Source organism: Eriocheir sinensis, chromosome 19 (genome assembly GCF_024679095.1).
Source record: "Eriocheir sinensis breed Jianghai 21 chromosome 19, ASM2467909v1, whole genome shotgun sequence".
In the NCBI taxonomy this organism is placed as follows: domain Eukaryota; kingdom Metazoa; phylum Arthropoda; class Malacostraca; order Decapoda; family Varunidae; genus Eriocheir; species Eriocheir sinensis.
Window position 1 is genome coordinate 11,301,329 of NC_066527.1, and position 21,205 is coordinate 11,322,533.

The following is a 21,205-nucleotide window of genomic DNA, read 5'->3' on the forward strand; positions in this document are numbered from 1 at the left end:
CTACTACTACATCTGGGGGTCAATAGGCCAATTTTTAAATTAAAAGTATTACATTTTTGAAAGTTGCATTTTATATGAGGTTGGCCTTTAACACAAGTATATGCGATTCATTGGCAGTGGCTCTGAGTGAGTTGGCAAGAGTGGAAACACAAGTGAATACGTGGTAGCAATAACACATCACAGTAACACTAGTACAGTTAGGGTAGGCGCACCAATCTGTACACAGCTCTCCAATCAGTACTTTTATGAAGCTTGAGCTGAGGTACAAAACAGAAATATTGCCAGAGAAAATAAATAGATTATCAAACTTTTCTTTTGACAATATATTAGTTTTCAAAGTTTTGCTCAATTTTTTTTTCGACACGAGTACTAATTGAAACGCTGCATACAAATTGACTAGCATACCCTAATAGACACCAAGAGTTATTTAGGGTACTGAATATGCTCATTTAAAAGTTGACCTCATATAGAAAACCATCAAGCCGTGCCCTTATATTCAAATGAGGAATAAATTTCATGTCTTGAATAGTAGTAGTGGTGGTTAGAGTAGAAGCAGAAGTAGAGGTAGAAATAGTAGTGGTAGTAGAGGAGTATTTGAATTAGTAGTTGTAGTAGTTGTAGTAGTAGTAGTAGTGGTAGTAGTAGTAGTGGTAGTAGCAGTAGTAGTAGCAGTAGCAGCAGTAGTAGTAGTAAAGTAGAAGTGTAGTAGTAGTAGTAGTAGTAGTAGTGGTTGCAGAACCTCCCCCAAAATGTAGTATCCAAGATTCGACTCCCTTTAATTGACAATCGGAAAACAGATAAGAAATTTAAAGTTTCTTTGAGTATATATGCGGTGACTGCATCCCATCCAGGTCAAAGTGGCAGGCGAAAGTAATGTGAAATGCAGGTGAGCAGCATAACCCACAAGGTGTGAAAATTTGTGCTGTTTGTTGACACCATTTCAAATAGTTCTCATATCACAAAAAAAATAAATAAATAAATAAATAAATAAATAAAAAATCCTGATCACTGAGCATGGACACGAAAATAAACTATTATCAAAATGAAGATTAATAAACATTCCTCAATTTGATGACTTCAGTTTTATATCTCAGCTCAAGTTTCCAGTGAATAACTATTTTTCCTGGTGCAAGTACTGATTGGAATAATGTGCACAGACCGATGAACATACCTTACACAACACAGCAGGGTAATGTGTATGCTTCCGCTAGGTGCGGTTTAATGTTTTTTTTTGGCAAAGATGACAGCCCAAGGGCTGAAACAATGAATGTAAAATAAAGATGCCTTCAACTCACTCCTATTAACAAGACAGAAAGAAAGGATGCTGAAGGAAATAATCCTGAAATTAGTTTGAGGTGTTGAGTAAACACAGATAGTCATGCAGCAATGCAACAGCTTTGAAGGAATGAAAATTCAACAAGACATATGAACTTTAAACCACATACTAGCCACTGCCTGGCTGGAAAGGGGAACACATCATATAAGCTAAAGGGTAAGGTGGCAGTAGTGTATGTGGAAAAAAAAGAACTCACTAAGAATACTTATATACATAATATCTTTTGTGATGGTTAATGTGTGTGTGTGTGTGTGTGTGTGTGTGTGTGTGTGTGTGTGTGTGTGTGTCTGTATTTACCTATTTGTGGTCTACCATGCCCAAGCTAAGCTCTAATAGTCCCGTCTCCATATCTACATTCATCCAGCCTTTCCTTCATTTGTTGGACACTGTTCCCCTCCACCACCTCTTCCCACAAGCTGTTCCATGTGTTAAGACTTCTATGTGGAAAACTATACCTTTTTAAGTCACTCAAACAGGTTCCTTTATTAAGTTTCTTCCCATGTCCTCTCAGCCCCCGCGTTCTCGCAGTTAAGAAGAGATCATCTCTATCCACCTCATCAAACTTATTTACCAACTTATACAGAGTGATCAGATCTCCTCTCTCCCTTCTTTGTTCCAGTGTTGCCAAGTCCATCTCCTTCAATCTGTCTTCATATGTCATATTTGAGAGTTCTGGGACCATTTTAGTTGCAATTCTCTGTATCCTTTCCAACTTTCTGATATCCTTCTTTTTGTGAGGCGACCATACAACTGTAGCATATTCAATCTTTGGTCTTATCATTGTTGTTGTTATTTTCTTCATCATTTCTTTGTCCATAAAATGGAATGATACCCTTATATTTTGCATCATCCTGTAGGTTTCTCCAAACAGATTGTTTATGTGCTTTTCTGGGGATAGTGTGTCTTGCATCATTACTCCCAAAACTTTTTCTTTATGTACCACTTTAAGTTTTCTTCTCCCATCCTGTATGTTTTCCTTGGTCTTTTTTTTACTTTTCCCCCTTTCCATAACATGGCAATTGTTTGCATTAAATTCCATCTCCCATAACTGGCTCCATCTATATACTTTGTGTGTCTGTGTGTGTGTGTGTGTGTGTGTGTGTGTGTATGTGTGTGTGTTTCCCTATTTGTAGTATACAGGGCATGAGCTCAAGTTCAGATAGTTCTGTCTCCCAATCTATATTTGTTCAACTTTTCTTTCATTTTATAGACATTGCCCATTTCAACAATGTCTTTGTTTAGTCCATTCCATGTATCCACACTCCTGTATAGGAAATAGTACTTCTATATGTCTTTCAAACAAGTCTTCTTTCTCAAGTTCTTGCTGTGTCCTTTTAGTTGCCTCCTCCCATATCAATTTCAATTAAATCATTGCTATTCAACATGTCCATTCCACTTGTATTCCTGTATAATGCTATCAGGTCTCCTTTTTCTCTTCTTTCTTCAAGTGTTGGTGTGTGTGTGTGTGTGTGTGTGTGTGTGTGTGTGTGTGTGTGTGTGAGTGTGAGTGTGTGTGTGTGTGTGTGTGTGTGTAATTCACCTCCTGGTCTGCTGCGGATCTCTCTCGAGACAGCCAGCCATTCCCCAACGGAAGAGCACAGAGCTCGTACTACTGATCTTTGGGTAGGACTGAGACCACTCACACACAACACACCGCGACAACAACTCCTTGCCTGACGTCAAATACCTACTCACTGCTAGGTGAACAGGGGCTACACGTGAAAGAAGATAAACCCAACTTATCTTCACCCGGCCGGGGAATCGAACCCTGGTCCTTCTGGTTGTGAGGCAGACGCTCTATCCACTGAGCTACCGGGCCGTTTGTGTGTGTGTGTGTGTGTGTGTGTGTGTGTGTGTGTGTGTGTGTGTGTGTGTGTGTGTGTGTGTGTGTGTGTGTGTGTGTGTGTGTGTGTGTGTGTGTGTGTGTGTGTATTTACTTAGTTGTATTTACCTAGTTGTAGTTTACAGGGCCTGGCTTTACACTCGTGTGGTCCCGTCTCCGTATCCGTATTTATCCAACTTTTTCTTAAAGCTTTGCACACTCCTTGCCGATACTACATCCTCACTTAGTCTGTTTCAAACCTCTATATTCCTTTGCGGGAAGCTATATATCTTTATGTCTCTCAAACATCTTCCTTTCCTCAATTTTTTACTATGTCCTCTTGCTTTCCTGGTGTTTACGTATTCCTTCTTTTAGTAGTAGCTCCTCATTATCTACTTCTTCCATTTTGCTCAATAATTTACAAATATGTATTAGGTCTCCCCTTTTCCTTCTTTGTTCTAGTGTTGGTAGGTCCATTTCCTTTAATCTTTCTTCATATGTCAATCCCTCCAGCTCTGGAAACATTTTTGTTGCCATCCTTTGTATTCTTTATAGTTTTTTATGTGTTTCTTCTTATGGGGAGACCACAACACCTCTGCATATTCCAATTTTGGCCTAATCATAGTGGCTATTAACTTTTTCATCATATCCTTATCCATGTAGTGGAATGCTAATCCTATATTTCTCATCATATTATACGTGTAGTGCGGCGACGGCCTGATGAGTGAGCCTCCCATGACCCATTCAGCGAATGGGGTACCTCTTTGGCCGACTCGGTAAGGAGTGGCTCTCCCGTCACGCTGGTTGTGAGTTCAATCCCAGGCAGCCGGGGAATACCCTCTCCTTGTTGTGATTAATTTCTCGTGTGTTTCAATACACGCAGAGGGCGTGTGAGACCAAGAGAGTAATAAAATAAAAGAGAATAGAAAATCTCGTCATTAAACTGGTGGCAAAGCGGTGGGCATCCTATCCTGCGGTTCTGTTGAGTTTCCCAGAAGGGATAACAGGTAGGATGGCCCATGCTCTCCGAGGATAATAGAAAATGGAAGTGTTGGAGGTATGTCTCTAGGGGGACATTGTGAAATTGTGCACCAGAATGGGTCACTGTCTAAAGGTCTCAACACACAGAAATTAATCTACATAGGAGGAAAAGCCGTGTAGTGCAGCGACGGCCTGATGAGCGAGCCTCCCATAACCCATTCAACGAATGGGGTACCTCTTTGGCCGACTCGGTAAGGAGTGGCTCTCCCATCACGCTGGTTGTGAGTTCAATCCCAGGCAGCCGGGGAATACCCTCTCCTAGTTGTGATTAATTTCCCGTGTGTTTCGATACATGCAGAGGATGTGTGGGACTGAGAGAGTAATAGAAAAAAGAGAATAGAAAACCTCTTCATTAAATACGTATCACCGAATATCCGATTAACATGACACTCAGGCTGTTGATTATCTCATATTGTCAATCCCAGATTGTCCAGTGTGTGTGTGTGTAATTTTTTTCACCATGGCCTGTTCACGAGCTGGACTCATCACCCGCAAGTACCTTCTCGACAGGAGCAAGACTCAATACAGTCAATCTCTGAGTACTACCAGGACCTCAAAGACCACACAGCCCATCCCTCTTTCTTTAGGGAAGACAGTATAAACCACCCCTTGTTAGCAAGAAAAATCCTGCCCTGAACTGGGCTCAAACCTCCGCCTGTCAGTCCATTAAGCCTGGCAGTGCAGAGCTTTAACTGACTGAGCTATCATCAGAGTGTGCATGCATGTGTGTGTGTGTGTGTGTGTGTGTGTGTGTGTGTGTGTGTATTTACCTAGTTGTAGTTTTACAGGGCCTGGGGTTTATGCTCATGTGGTCCCGTCTCCGTATCTGCATTTGTCCAACTTTTTCTTAAAGCTTTGAACACTCCTCACCGATACTACATCCTCACTTAGTCTGTTCCAAACCTCTGTATTTCTTTGTGGGAAGCTATATTTTTTTATGTCTCTCAAGCATCTTCCCTTCCTCAATTTTTTACTATGTCCTCTTGTGTTCCTGGTGGTAATTCCTTCTTTTAGTAGTAACTCCTCGTTATCTACTTCTTCCATTTTGCTCAATAATTTATAGATTTGTATTATGTCTCCCCTTTCTCTTCTTTGTTCTAGTGTTGGTAAGTCCATTTCCTTTAGTCTTTCCTCGTATGTCAATCTCTCCAGCTCTGGAACCATTTTTGTTGCCATCCTTTGTATTCTTTCTATTTTCTTAATGTGTTTTTTCTTATGGGGAGACCACACTGCCTCTGCTTAATCCAATTTTGGTCTGATCATAGTGGTAATTAATTTTTTCATCATATCCTTATCCATGTAGTGGAATGCTATTCCTATATTTCTCACCATGTTATATGTATCACCAAATATCCGATCAACATGACTCTCTGGCTGTTTATTATCTTGCATTATTACTCTCAGACTCTTCGTGTACTTTCTTTAATATTTCACTATCTCCCATTTTATATGTCCATTTTGGTCTTCCTTCACTTTTTCCCATTTCCATAACATGACATTTCTTCATATTGAATTTCATCTCCCATTCCCTACTTCAATTCCAGATCTTGTTTAGGTCTTCTTACAGAATTTTGCAGTCTTTACTATTTCTTATATGTCTTGGCAGTTTTGCATCATCTGCAAACAGGCTCATATAACTATTTACTCGCTCTGGCATGTCATTAATATATAATAGGAAAAGTATTGGTGCCAATACCGATCCCTGAGGCACTCCCCTTTCTATAGTTCTCCATTCTGATTTTATGTCCTTAAGCACTGTTCTCATCTCTCTTCCCCTTAGGTAGCTTTCCATCCAGTTCTTCATTTTCCCTTTCAATCCTCCTTTATTTTCTAGTTTCCACAGTAGTGTGTGTGTGTGTGTGAGTGTGTGTGTGTCAGAGTAGGGTGGGAGAGATGGAGGTAGGGAATAAAGGGAGGGTTTGAGGTAAGGAGGATGGTTGGGCATGAGGGGAAGAGCTCACATAACAACATGTAACTTACAAAATGCCATTATACTCGGTGCGTCTAAAGCAAATAAACAGAGAGAGAGAGAGAGAGAGAGAGAGAGAGAGAGAGAGAGAGAGAGAGAGAGAGAGAGAGAATTAATGAATGAGGTATAAAGGAGAGAAGGAGGAATAGGAAGAAGGATATAGGAAGGACAGAAGAAAAAGAATGAACAGAAGAAGGAAAGAGTAAGAAAGAATGAAGGGAGAAAGAGGAAAAAGAGCAAAAAGGCAAGGAAGAGGAAAGGGAAAATAGAAAGGAGGAGGAAAAGGGAGGAAGGGAAGGGGGAGGAAGATAACATTAGTGGAGAACAATCACCAAGTGTCTGCAGCCTCATAACACAGCACAACAAACACTATCTCTAAGCCTTCCAACACCACAAGCCTTATACAAACAATCAAAGGAGGAAGCCGACAAGACAAATAGCTATTATAATAATAATAATAATAATAATAATAATAATAATAATAATAATAATAATAATAATAATAATAATAATAATAATAATAATAATAATAATAATAATTATCATAATAATGATAATAATAACCTTAATAATACTTGTGTACACTTATGTAAATGTCAATCTCTTCCCTTTGAAGCATTATGTTATATAGAGCCCCAGACGAGTCACCAAATCACTGTTGCCAGCGTTGGTTCCACTCACTTCTCAAGAAAAAGAAGGAAATAATCATCACTGCTGCTCTGAAGGACGATGTGATGTTCTTAGTAATAAATGTGTCTTGTTGACATCTCATTTCATCGAAAAGCTTGTTAAAATACCAGAAAAATATTTATAAGACTTTTCTGTATAAGGTAAATGTTTTAGTTCAGTATTGATTTAATAACTGCTGCATATGACAATATGTAAAGAGGGGTATAAACTTTTCAAAGCTATTCTTCTGGTTTCGTGTCATAATTACTTTTTTACTTGATTCTGAAGAAAAAAAAGTTCTACAATTACTGTCAACTGTAATAGTGTAAATCAAACAGACCAATCTTGTTCAAGGAGTGAGCTAAGGCAAATAATATAGAAGCAAGAAGCACTACTTCTTGTGAGGTTTGGAGCATGTGGTCACACTCGGAGAAAATCTGTAGAGCAACTGGCAACAGTGTGGTCATGTGACTGTTGGGAACTCCTACTCATAGAAATAAAGTTGACTCCCAAGAAAACTGTGGAATATTCTATTACAGGAAAAACTGACTATTGGAGAAAAACTTGCATCTATCTATGTAATGGCTGGTCTATGTGGTAGGTTGTGGCCAAAAAAAGTAACAGAGAGAGAGAGAGAGAGAGAGAGAGAGAGAGAGAGAGAGAGAGAGAGAGAGAGAGAGAGAGAGAGAGAGTGGCAGTAAAATTGGAAAAAAATGAAAGTTAGAAGTAAAGGAACATAAAGGAAAGAAAAGGAACATATGAGAAAGGAAAGGAGAGGAAGTGAAAGAAAAGAAGAAAGGAAAGGACAGGAGAAGAAATGAAAGGAAAAGAGAAGAAACTAAAGGACAGGAGAAGAAATCAAAGGAAAGGAGAAGAAATCAAAGGAAAGGAGAAGAAATCAAAGGAAAGGAGAAGAAATCAAAGGAAAGGAGAAGAAATCAAAGGAAAGGAGAAGAAATCAAAGGAAAGGAGAGGAAATCAAAGGAAAGGAGAAGAAATCAAATGAAATGAAAGGAAAGGAAAGGAGAAGAAATTCAAGGAAAGGAGAAGAAATCAAAGGAAAGGAAAGGAAAGGAGAAGAAATTCAAGGAAAGGAGAAGAAATCAAAGGAAAGGAAAAGAAATCAAATGAAAGGAAAGGAAAGGAAAGGAGAAGAAATTCAAGGAAAGGAGAAGAAATCAAAGGAAAGGAAAAGAAATCAAATGAAAGGAAAGGAAAGGAGAAGAAATTCAAGGAAAGGAGAAGAAATCAAAGGAAAGGAGAAGAAATCAAATGAAATGAAAGGAAAGGAAAGGAGAAGAAATTCAAGGAAAGGAGAAGAAATCAAAGGAAAGGAAAAGAAATCAAATGAAAGGAAAGGAAAGGAGAAGAAATTCAAGGAAAGGAGAAGAAATCAAAGGAAAGGAGAGGAAAGGAAAGGAGAGGAAAGGAAAAGAAAGGAGAAGAAATTCAAGGAAAGGAGAAGAAATTCAAGGAAAGGAGAAGAAATCAAAGGAAAGGAGAGGAAAGGAAAGGAGAGGAAAGGAAAAGAAAGGAGAAGAAATTCAAGGAAAGGAGAAGAAATCAAAGGAAAGGAGAGGAAAGGAAAGGAGAGGAAAGGAAAGGAAAGGAGAAGAAATTCAAGGAAAGGAGAAGAAATCAAAGGAAAGGAGAGGAAAGGAAAGGAGAGGAAAGGAAAAGAAAGGAGAAGAAATTCAAGGAAAGGAGAAGAAATTCAAGGAAAGGAGAGGAAAGGAAAGGAAAGGAGAAGAAATTTAAGGAAAGGAGAGGAAATGAAAAAATGAAAAATGTAGAAAAAAAATAATGGAAGGAAATGGTAGAAAGAAATAAAGGAATAAAGCACTTAAAGCACTGGGATATTCATCATTAAAGAAGAAAAAGCCAGTCATTCAATATGATAACACAGAGGATTGTCAGAAGAACAGCCAGCAAGAGTTCATGATTAAGAAGTGATGAGAAGTGGGCTGAGGCATTCACCATCACAGGAAAAGAGTAAAGCAGGAGTCAGTGATATTACAATGCAACTTTAAATCACAAGAGAAATAATAAAGCAGGATTCAGTAATATATATATATATATATATATATATATATATATATATATATATATATATATATATATATATATATATATATATATATATATATAAATATATATATATATATATATATATTATATCTATCTATCTATATATATATACAGGTAACTCGCGATTTACGCGAGTTTGGTTTACGCGTTTTTTAAATAACGCGGGGTCCAAAATCCAAATAAATGTTTAATTTACACGTTTTTTCCACTTATACGCGATATTCTATGGAGTGGCCACCAGTTGTCTCACGCAACTGGACTCACACGGCGCCATGGCCAGACAGCTGAGCTCAGTTCTTCCCGCGTGCCACTTGAACAACAATACAGTACCCACGCTGCCACGCTACTCAACAATAAGGGTGTGCAGGAACCGGTACCAGAACTGGTACTAACGATACCAGCTATATGGTACGGTACCGGTACCAGACTGCTCGGTACCCGTACCAATACTAGCCAGTCGCTCATGGTGTCCCTCATTTCTTCCTCACACGAGTGAGGCTGAGACTGAGTGCCTGAGTGGATATCTCGGTGATATGGATATTCTCTCTCTCTCTCTCTCTCTCTCTCTCTCTCTCTCTCTCTCTCTCTCTCTCTCTCTCTCTCTCTCTCTCTCTCTCTCTCTCTCTCCACTGAATGAAGTGAATATTTATTTTTCGATAGAAACCTTCAAACCTACCTCTTGTTTGATTTACATTGTTTTTTATTTACGCGACCTCTTCAAGGACACAATACTCACGTAAATCAAGAGTTACCTGTATTGGCACTCCGGCTATACGGATATGCGGCACGCTACCTAAAAGACCCTGTTCATTGGGTTGTTTCTGTAAGAGACAATCCTGAGTGGAGGAGGCCAAGGAAATGGCCACAGAGTTCATGGCTTCAGCAAGTCAATAGATCATGTCAGGAGGTACTTAGGATGAGAAGGAGGGCCGCATGGAGACTTGCCCAGATGAACCTTGGGCTTAGCGTCGTAGGGTGGGCGAGGTGACGTGCCCCCGTGTGTGGCCCCATTGATTGACTGACTGATTCATTGTTAGTTTAATGGACAGTAACTGTATTCTCACTACCTCTTTCCTTTGTCTCAATGATATTCACCTTATTAAAATCTCACATATTCCCTTACCTCTCCCTAGTTTTACAAGAACATTATATGAACTGTGTCCAATATTGATGATATAAGATACACTCTCACCAACTCTTCTTAGTCTTCTTTTTCCTCTTCAATAGATTGGACTTGTATTACAGCCCCCAAACCGACCTCTGATGGGACCCGAAACTTCTCGGATTCGACTTTTAATACGGCCCTGTGTGTGTGTGTGTGTGTGTGTGTGTGTGTGTGTGTGTGTGTGTGTGTGTGTGTGTGTAATTTTTTACCTCCTGGTCTGCTGCGGGTCTCTCTAGAGACAGACAGCCATTCCCCTACGGAAGAGCACAGAGCTCATAGTACCAATCTTTGGGTAGGACTGAGACCACTCACAACACACACACAACTTGAGGCACAACTCCTTGCCTGACGTCGCGTACCTACTCACTGCTAGGTGAACAGGGGCTACACGTGAAAGAAGATAAACCCAATTCATCTTCACCCAGCCGGGAATTGAGCCCCGGTCCTTCTGGTTGTGAGCCAGACGCTCTATCTACTGAGCTACCGGGCTGTGTGTGTGTGTGTGTGTGTGTGTGTGTGTGTGTGTGTGTGTGTGTGTGTGTGTGTGTGTGTGTACCTTGTTGTTTTTAACTAGTTGTGGTATACGGGAGAGGAGCTACGCTCGTGCTGTCCCATCTCTATATCTACTATAATCCAATTTGGCCTTAAAATCACGAATTGTCTTAATGTGGACCACATATTTTTCCAGGCCGTTCCAGGCCTCCAACACTCTTTGTGGAGAGCTGCTCTTCTTTATGTTTCTTCTATAGCCTTCCTTTTTCATCTTCCTTCGATGACCTCTTGATTCTCTTGTATCCCATATTATTAGATGTTCTGTGTCCACTTTTTCCATCCCACTCAGCACCCTATATACCACAATCAGACCTCTCTTCTCTCCCTCCTCTGTTCCAGTGTTGGTAGGTTCAGCTGCTGCAATCTGTCTCCGTATGTTAAATCTCTTAGTCCTGGAACAGCTTTGTTGCTGCCCTCTGAATCCTCTCTACTTTCCTTATATTTGACTTAGTACTTCAAGTTTGTATGAATACATATATATATATATATATATATATATATATATATATATATATATATATATATATATATATATATATATATATATATATGTATATATATATATATATGTATATATATATATATATATATATATATATATATATATATATATTATATATATATATATATATATATATATATATATATATATATATATGATATATATATATATATATATATATATATATATATATATATATATATAGTATATATATATATATATATATACACCAGGTATTATTTATATCACGAGGTTACGTTCTGCAAAAAGCTCGCATAATGTGAATTCGCATATATCAAACCTATCATCCCATTAGTTATAGGGGGTTATGTTCCACGACACATTTTCGAAGCCTCTAACTATTTATTCCGGCACCGTTTCACAATAATGAAGAACTAAAGCAACAATAAACCACATGTGTATGTTTTTTCTACTATATCACGTACAGGGGTGGATACAGGGGGGGGGGGTCCAGGGGGCCAGGCCCCCCCAGAAGATCTCGAGTGTATGCGGATAGTGGGTACAGACCTGACTCACCTATAATGTGCTGCAACTATAATACGGAATGTGTCGTCGGCTGTAGGCATATGCAGGCGCAGATACGGGGGTGGGGAGCCAGATGCCCTGGGCCCCCCCAAAAATATTAGGATAACTAAAATATTTGAAATACCCGTCAAATGAGAAAACATAAAATATATTTGAGATACCCCTAAAAAGCTAAAGAGCTGGGGAACGAAGCCGGCCGCCGCTAGGTGGCTCTGGACGCTTTCCTCCAAACTTTAAAAAAAACTCCTCTCTAGGTTCCTTGGGCTTTACTATGCAAGGTGGATGGGATGCTCAGGCAAGATTTAAATTTTTTCGGTGTTTGATGTAATTTTTTACTCTCCTGCAGGGCCAGGGCACAATGGGCACGTGCCCTGGTCCCCACGCTCTTATGGGCCCCGCACTCATCTAACAATCTATATACTCATACAGGGCCGTAGTACGCTGTATCCAGGGGGGTCAGACGACACCCCCATCTGCTAAAATGTCCACTTTCTGAGAGTCAAAATGAAAACTGGTACCTTTGTGTTGCATTTCTGGAGAACTCAGGATTTTCTTTATTTATTTTCAGTATTTAAGTTACGGAATTGTATATTGAATATTATAGAGCAAGATTTTAAGGTCTAGGAAAAAATCTTTGTGACCTCATTCCTCACATGCAAGCAGAAAGTGAATTTTAGTGCAGGCCACTATCATCATTTGGCACTTCGAAGAGGAAATAAGGGAAGACTTCCTTGCCTTTGTGCACGCCCAAGACCTCGCCGGTAAAGGTTTAGCCTGGCTCCTTTTGCGCACCGTTGAAGACCTCGGATTGGACAGGGGACTTGGTTTCGATGGAGCAAGTGCCATGGTGGGAACATTCAAAGGGTGTGTCGCAGTACTCATGAAGAAGTACACTCTGGCGAAGCCAATCCACTGCTTTAACCACCGGCAGAATCTACGAAGGCGTGTGACGTCAAGGAATTGAAGACCGCTCTTCAAACACTGACCGAGGTGTACAACTTCGTTCATTCTTCGAATATGCGCTCTCTCCGCTTCACAGAAGTTGTCAAGCTTACCTCGGCCAAGCACGAAAAGCTTGTTCCCCTGTGCTCCACCAGGTGGATTGAGAGGCATGACGCAGTGCTGGTTTTTGTTGAATTTCTGCCTGTCATCGCTGTTTTTCTCGAGGAAGAACTTGACGCCACCGCTGGGCTCCTTCTCATCGCCATACGTGCTCCCCGCTTTCTCGTTGGACTGGTTGTAGTGGAGTGTATATTGGCGCATACCCTCGAGCTGAGCTGAACTCTTCAGAGAAAAGATGGCGACCTGGTGTCAGCCTATGCCACGATTCGTGGCATCGAGACCATTTTTGCCAAGTTCAGAGCAGATGCGGAGAATTATTTCCGTGACGTGTTCGTGAAAGCGGAAGAGCTTTTGGTTGAGGTGGGGTCATCGCAAGATACCATCCCTGTGCCACGACTCTGTGGGCAACAGACCCAGCGATCAAATGTTCCGTGCGAGAATGATGAGGAGTACTACCGCCGGGCGGTGTACATTCCGTTCGTGGACCACATCTTGGCTGAGTTGAAGAGTCGGTTTGGCGACGACACAGTGCCTGGCACACTTCAGCTCAAGCAACTCCCCAAAGGCCCCGAAATGGATGTTGCGGCTGTGCTTCAAGCGATGAAGCTCTACGAGCTCAACATCAAATCACTGACACTCATGAAGGCGGAAGCGGAGCGCTGGGCATTATCTGTTCCGGTCTTCCAAACTATCAAAGAAGCCCGGGCACACGCCAGCACCAGCATGTTCCCCAATCTCGCCATTCTCTTGAAAACTCTGTTGACGCTTCCAGTCTCCAACGCGGACATCGAGAGGTCTTTCTCAGCATTGAAAAGGCTGAAAACCTATCTGAGGAGTACCGTCGGCCAAGAGCACCTGAACGGTCTTGCCCTCCACTATGATATCCCCATTTCAGTCGAGAGAGTGATAAGCAAATTCGGCGAAAAAAAACGCCGACTACTCTTTGCTTAGTGAGGCACTTGTTGAATACTTGGGAATTTGTAGATATATTTCTTTAGTTCAGCCAATCTTTGCAAATGTGTTACTTCAATCCCATGTAAAAGAAACCCTATAAGAATTCCTTTTAATCTTCAGCTGTGTCTTATTTTACACATTAACTCTTTTTTGTAAATGTTAGGTTTGTAATTTATATATGACCTGTATTATGATCACCCTTGCTGCTTACATATCGAAATAAACGTTTAGTTTTCTTCGAATGCTCGTATGGTGATGATTTCTACCTGTTCAGATCTGCCTTTTCACTGGTCGGATGTACAATTTGAATTGTTTCTTGTTATTACTTGCCAGCTTAAATATCGATTGCTCTTCATATATATATATATATATATATATATATATATATATATATATATATATATATATATATATATATATATATATATATATATATATAAAAGAAAAATTTATGTCACATATACGTTGATTGCTCAGGAGCTGCGGATTTTAAGCAAAGAACCGCCATCACTATCCATTGGTCTTCACTGTTTTGAATCTGTCGCTAACTTATGAAATTTTACCAGCGGGCCCCCCCCAAATTAATTTTCTGGATCCGCCCCTGATCACGTACTGTATATTCACATGTGTTTTGAATCTTACTGAAGGGAAATCAGGTCATGGATATTATACTCGAAGTTATATGTACCCCATTCGGGGAAGAGCTTCTCCGTGTCTGACAGCCCAGAGCTGCTGATTGCTTCCGGGGAGACACACCCAAAGTGTACGATTTAAGCTGATAATTAGCTACCTGAGGATTAACTTTAGGATCATAGGGAGGAAAAGGTTAATTATCGGCGAGGAAAGTGCGGGAAAACATTTGCACCCGCCGCCCTCTAGTGCGAGTCGGCCACCATACCTCACCAACCAGTCGCACCAGCACCGCTACTCACATAATAGCAAATTTTTCTCACATAAAACGAATACTTATTATTTTATAGGAGTAGGTAGGAAGACACCTATCGAACAGGCTTGAGCTACTCCCGGTGAGGATATATGGGAAGCGAGGAGGGTGCTGAAGCCCTTCAAAGACCCTTCCCAGGTCCTCACTGACCGTTTCCTTTTTGTCTCATCAACACCAGAGAGCAGTTCAGCATGCTCTCTAAAGACAGTTCCTCTCTCTTTTTACACCACACTACATTCACACAACACACACACCTTTTCCAAAAATTCAAAATTCAAAATGGCGAAAAATTACAGAGCCTTGGAGTCCCCGCCTGGGGGGGGACCATAAATTCCCCCAGGGAGGATTCCCCTTCTGGCTGCCGACTTGAGAGGTGTCCTGATGACTCCTCGAACCTCCTCCTTAGCAATTTCTGCAACATTCGTGGTCTTCGTTCTAATTTTCATTCAGTGGAACACCATCTCTCCTCCTCTAAACCTCATCTTCTCTTCCTCACCGAAACACAGGTTTCTGAGGCTACTGACAGCAACCTCTACTCTGTTCCCTCCTACTATCTCTATCCTAAATTTCAATCCAAAGCTGGATGTTGCGCCTACGTGCGCAATGACATCACTTGCTCTCGTGCCCACGACCTTGACTCTTCTGAATTTTCCACCATCTGGCTAAGACTTCATTGTCATTCTATTACTAAATATGTACATCTGTGCTGTTTATCTCTCACCTAACTCTACTAACTATGTAAAATTCTTTGACTATTTGAACTCTAAAGTGGAGCACATCTTGACTCACTCTCCCTTCGCTGAAATCTCCATCTTAGGAGATTTCAATGTTCACCACCAGCTTTGGGTTTCATCCTCTTTCACTGACCAGCCTGGTGAACAAGCCTACAATTTTGCTCTCCTCAACGACCTAGAGCAGTTGGTTCAGCACCCTACTCGTATTCCCGACCGTCTTGGAGACAGGCCCAACATTCTAGACCTCTTCCTTACTTCTAATCCTTCTGCTTACTCTGTCAAACTGTTCTCTCCATTGGGGTCCTCCGATCATAACCTTATTTCTGTATCCTGTCCTATGCTTCTGGCATTTTGCTTCAGCTCGGTGGGACGACCTGAGGATGTACTTTTCCGATTTCCCGTGGAATGATTACTGCTTCCAGGAGAGAGACCCCTCTGTGTGTGCTCTGCGCATCACAGAGGTGATTGTCTCTGGAATGGAGGCATACATTCCACGTTCTTTCTCTACTCCTCATGCTAAAAAGCCTTGGTTTAATCATGCTTGTTCTCGTGCTATTAAAGATAGAGAGGCAGCTCACAAAAGGTTCCAGAGCCTTCAAACACCCGCTAACTTTGACCTTTACATTTCAGCCCGGAATCGTGCCAAATCTATTCTCCGACTTACCAAAACTTCTTTTATCAATAGAAAATGTCAACATCTTGCTTCTTCTAATTCTTCCCGTGACTTCTGGCATCTAGCCAAAAATATCTCCTCCAATTTCACTTCTTCCTCTTTCCCTCCTCTCCTTAACCCTGACGGCAGCACTGCCGTCTTATCTGTCTCTAAGGCTGAACTCTTCGCTCAAACTTTCTGTAAGAACTCCACCCTTGGACGATTCTGGGCATATTCCTCCTACTTATCCCCCCTCTGACTCCTTTATGCCTGTTATTAAAATTCTTCCAAATGATGTTTTCTATGCCCTCTCTGGCCTCAACTCTCAGAAGGCTTATGGACCAGAGGAGTGCCTCCTATTGTCCTTAAAAACTGTGTTTCCGTACTGACACCCTGCCTGGTCAAACTCTTTCGTCTCTGCCTATCAACATCTACCTTTCCTTCCTGCTGGAAGTATGCCTTTGTACAGCCTGTGCCTAAGAAGGGTGACCGTTCCAATCCCTCAAACTACCACCCTATAGCTTTACTTTCCTGTCTATCTAAAGCTTTTGAATCAATCCTTAACCGGAAGATTCAAAAGCACCTTTCCACTTCTAACCTTCTATCTGATCGCCAGTATGGGTTCCGCAAGGGGCGTTCTACTGGTGATCTCCTTGCCTTCCTAACTGACTCTTGGTCATCCTCTCTTAGCCGTTTCGGTGAAACCTTTGCTATTGCACTGGACATATCAAAAGCTTTTGATAGGGTCTGGCACAAATCTTTGCCTTCCAAACTACCCTCCTACGGTTTTTATCCTTCTCTCTGTACCTTTATCTCCAGTTTCCTTTCTGACCGTTCTATTTCTGCTGTGGTAGATGGTCACTGTTCTTCCCCTAAAACTTTCAACAGTGGTGTCCCACAGGGTTCTGTCCTATCTCCCACTCTCTTTCTGTTGTTCATTGATGATCTTCTTTCCAAAACGAACTGTCCTATCCATTCTTACGCCAATGACTCCACTCTGCATTACTCAACTTCTTTTAATAGAAGACCCACCATACAGGAACTTAACAATTCAAGGCTGGAGGCAACAGAACGCTTAGCCTCAGACCTTACTATTATTTCCAATTGGGGCAAGAGGAACCCTGTGTCCTTCAACGCCTCAAAAACACAGTTTCTCCACCTATCCACTCGACACAATCTTCCAAACAACTATCCCCTATTCTTTGACAACACCCAGCTATCACCTTCTTCAACACTAAACATCCTCGGTCTGTCCTTAACTCAAAATCTCAACTGGAAACTTCATATCTCATCTCTTACTAAATCAGCTCCCTCTAGGCTGGGCGTTCTGTACCGTCTCCGCCAGTTCTTCTCCCCCACACAGTTGCTATCCATTTACAGGAGCCTTGTCTGCCCTCGTATGGAGTATGCATCTCATGTGTGGGGGGGATCCACTCACACAGCTCTCCTTGACAGAGTGGAGTCAAAGGCTCTTCGTCTCATCAGCTCTCCTCCTCATACTAATAGTCTTCTACCTCTCAAATTCTGCTGCCATGTTGCCTCTCTTTCTATCTTCTATTGATATTTTCATGCTGACTGCTCTTCTGAACTTGCTAACTGCATGCCTCCCCCCCTCCCGCGGCCTCGCTGCAAACGACTTTCTACTCATGCTCATCCCTATACTGTCCAAACCCCTTATGCAAGAGTCAACCAGCATCTTCACTCTTTCATCCCTCACGCTGGAAAACTCAGGAACAATCTTCCTTGACCTGTATTTCCTCCTGCCTAAGACTTGAACTCTTTCAAGAGGAGGGTATCAGGACACCTCTCCTCCCGAAACTGACCTCTCTTTTTGGACACTCCTTTGACCTCTATTCAGGAGCAGTGAGTAGCGGTCCTTTTTTTTTTATTTTTATTTACGCCCTTGAACTGTCTCCTTAGTTGTAAAAAAAAAACTTGCATATTTAGGTTAGTCGCATATGAGTGAATTCACATATTTCGAACTCGCATATATCGAATACCCGGTGTATGTAATTTTTATATATATATATATATATATATATATATATATATATATATATATATATATATATATATATATATATATATATATATATATATATATATATATATATATATATATATATATATATATATATATATATATATATATATATATATATATATATATATATATATATATATATATATATATATATATATATATATATATATATATATATATAGACAGAGAGTTTATTGACCAAAAAATACAAAAAATTCAACACATAATTTAAGTTTGCTGAAGTCTAGCAAGAATTACCTGAAACAAGAAATAAATTTCTTGGGCAATATCCCAGAAAAATAAAAAAACATTACCACTGAAACCTGTAAACCTTGGAATACGTTCAAGCGAAGAGAAAGCAAAGCAGGACTCGGTGACCCAACACAATGCACAGATAGCACAAGAATGGCAAAAGTGACCAAAAGCAGCAACACAAAACAAGAAAAGTGGTAACAGTGATTACCCAGAATCCCTCGTGTGTGCAGCAGTGCTTTACCTACACACCAACACAACACAGGGAGGTGAACAGAGAGTACAAGGAGGGACGGAGGAATGAGAGAAAGTAATGAAGGGAGGGAAGGACGAAGGATGGAAGAAAGGATACATAGAAGTAAAGCTTTAATAACAATAACACAACACACAGAAATGAATGCTGAGAATACAAGAAGGGATGAAACAGAGAAGCAAAGGGAAGGAAGAATAAAGGATGGAAGGAAGGAGGGAGGGAAGGAGGGAGGGACACAGTAGTAAACATATACTAACACCAGCACAACACAGAAAGATGAACAGTACAGGAAGAGGATAGGGATGTGGAAAGGATAAAAGGAGAAAGGAAGGACACAGAGGAGGGATGATGGAGAGGGGATAAGGAGGGAAGGAAGGAAGGAGGGACAAAGTCAGAAAAGATTTAGTTTATGATCACACCAGAACATCTTAATGGAGGTAGCATACACAAGAAGGAAAGAAAAGAGGGAGGGAAAGCAGAAGGAAAAAATAGACAGGAAGGCATGGACGAGTACCTGTCAACCCCTCTGGTGAAGATTGCTGATATCTCCTCGAAGGTCTTGTTCTTGGTTTCGGGAACTTTGTAGTAAGTGAAGACCCAGAAGCACCCAAGAAGCACACTGAATGGCAGGAAGGTGTAGTTCTCGAAAGTTTCCTGGAAAAGGCGGGATGTTGTGAGTCAGGCCATTAGAAAACATGTATGCACACACACACACACACACACACACACACACACACACACACACACAGAAGCATTGAGCTATGGAATAGACTGGAGGAGGAGGTTTGTGCAAGAAACATTCGTGATTTTAAGGAAAAGTTGGATAAGAGAGGATATGGAGACAGGACAGCGTGAGCGTAGCTCTTTTCCCGTATGTCACAACTAGGTAAATACACACACACACACAAACATCCACACACTAAACAAACAAACAAACACCTCTGGTAGCTCAGTGGCTTAAGTTCTGCTCTGCCAGGCTTCATGAACTGGCAGACGGTGGTTTGACCCTGCTCAGGTCGGGATTTTTCTGCTGACAAGGAGTGGTTACTATCCCCCCTTGAGCAAGGGGGAGGCTGTGCATGATGTGTAAAGGTCCTGGCAGTACCCGGAGATCGACTATAATGAACTTGCTCTAATCGGGAGAGTACATGCTGGAGATGACGAGTTCAGCTTGTGATCAGGCCATTGTGAATTACACACACACACACACACACACACACTCAGCAGAGAGTGTGCAAAACTTTAAGGAAAAGTTGGACAAATACAGATACGGAGACAGAACCACACGAGCGTAAGCCCAGGCCCTGTAAAAGTACAACTAGGTAAATACAACTAGGTAACTAGGTAAATGCACACACACACACTCACACACACACACACACACACACACACACACATGGTAACCCATCCCTTGCAAATGTGCTTAACCCGTCCGCTGCAATTGCCACGGATTTGGCTGTCACTGGTAGCCTGGTAACATATACTCCCAGGTTTTTCTCTGCCTCTGTGGTGGATAGTGGAGTGTTCCCATGTGGTACTGGTATGCTGGATATCCCCTCCCAAGCTGCATGACTTTGCATTTTTTTCATTGAATCGTAGCAGCCACTTATTGTTCCATTTCTGTAGCTTGGTGATGTCTTCTTGTAGGAAGCCCACAGTCAAGGGGTTAACTGTTGGGTACCTCTTTAGTTGGCTGAATAGAAAACTGGCTTTGTCTCTGGCCAGTCGCAGGTTCAATCTCTGTCGCTATAAAGTTTATTTGTCTCTTTCAAGGCTAGATCAACTTCTTATGTGTACTGAAACACTGAGACAATAAGAATTAAGAATAGTTAAGTTTCCCTACTACACACACACACACACAAACACACACACACACACACACACACAAACCTGCATCTTGGGGAAGCCTATGCCAACCAGGAAGTTTGAGAGCCAGTTGACAAGCACAGCGATGGACATGGCCGCAGGGCGAGGGCCTTGGGAGAACAATTCAGCGGTGATCATCCAAGGAATGCTGCCAGGCCCCACCGAGAAGAAGATGACGAAACAGAGAGTGCTGATCACAGAGATGAATGTCATCCACGACATCATTTCCTGCCAGGGAGAGAGGAAAAGTGTGTGTGACTGAAAGGGGTGTTGCTCCTATTATGGATACTTATCATATTTAGTTACATGTAGAGTGTTTCTTTCATCATAAACAGACAGTGCAGATCACAGAGATGAACTTCAGCCATGATATAGTTTCCTGTGAGGGAAAGAGGAAAATTTTGCAAAGCTTATTTCTGGAACATCAATGTTCATAGTTATGCGTCATTATTTAAAAAACATTCATCTTCATCAGCTAGTGTAAGTCCATTGTAGGACAAATGCCTTTCTCAACATTCTCCAGTTCTTACTTTCTGATATTATGTGTACTCCATCCTGAGCCAGCAAATGCTCAAACTTCATCTAACTAACTGTTTCCTTGTTTGCCCTGATTTCTAACTTGTTGATGATACTGTTGTGCTGGAAGCTTCCCCCGGCGTCTATGGGCCTCTAGAAGGCTCCGGGAGGAGCGAGCAGGGGGGCGGGGAGCAAGGCCCCGTCCGCGCCCCACGGGGCGCGGCCAGGCGCCAGGCAGG

At 41.3% G+C, this 21,205-nt stretch overlaps 1 protein-coding gene across 29 annotated transcripts in view; it reads right to left on the reverse strand.

The window, feature by feature from the left end:
• The window catches only part of LOC127000684 (glucose transporter type 1-like), a 227,840-nt gene that overhangs the window by 30,457 nt on the left and 176,178 nt on the right, over positions 1–21,205 (reverse strand). For 21 of the 29 annotated variants that reach the window (XM_050864688.1, XM_050864662.1, XM_050864659.1 and 18 more), the window contains 2 exons: positions 20,475–20,678; positions 19,098–19,238 (listed from right to left, as the gene is read on the reverse strand). In XM_050864688.1, coding sequence (XP_050720645.1) covers positions 19,098–19,238; positions 20,475–20,678 — 345 coding nt within the window. The remainder of the gene's footprint in view (positions 1–19,097; positions 19,239–20,474; positions 20,679–21,205) is intronic. The other 8 variants (XR_007754387.1, XM_050864661.1, XM_050864674.1 and 5 more) reach the window with 1 other exon arrangement.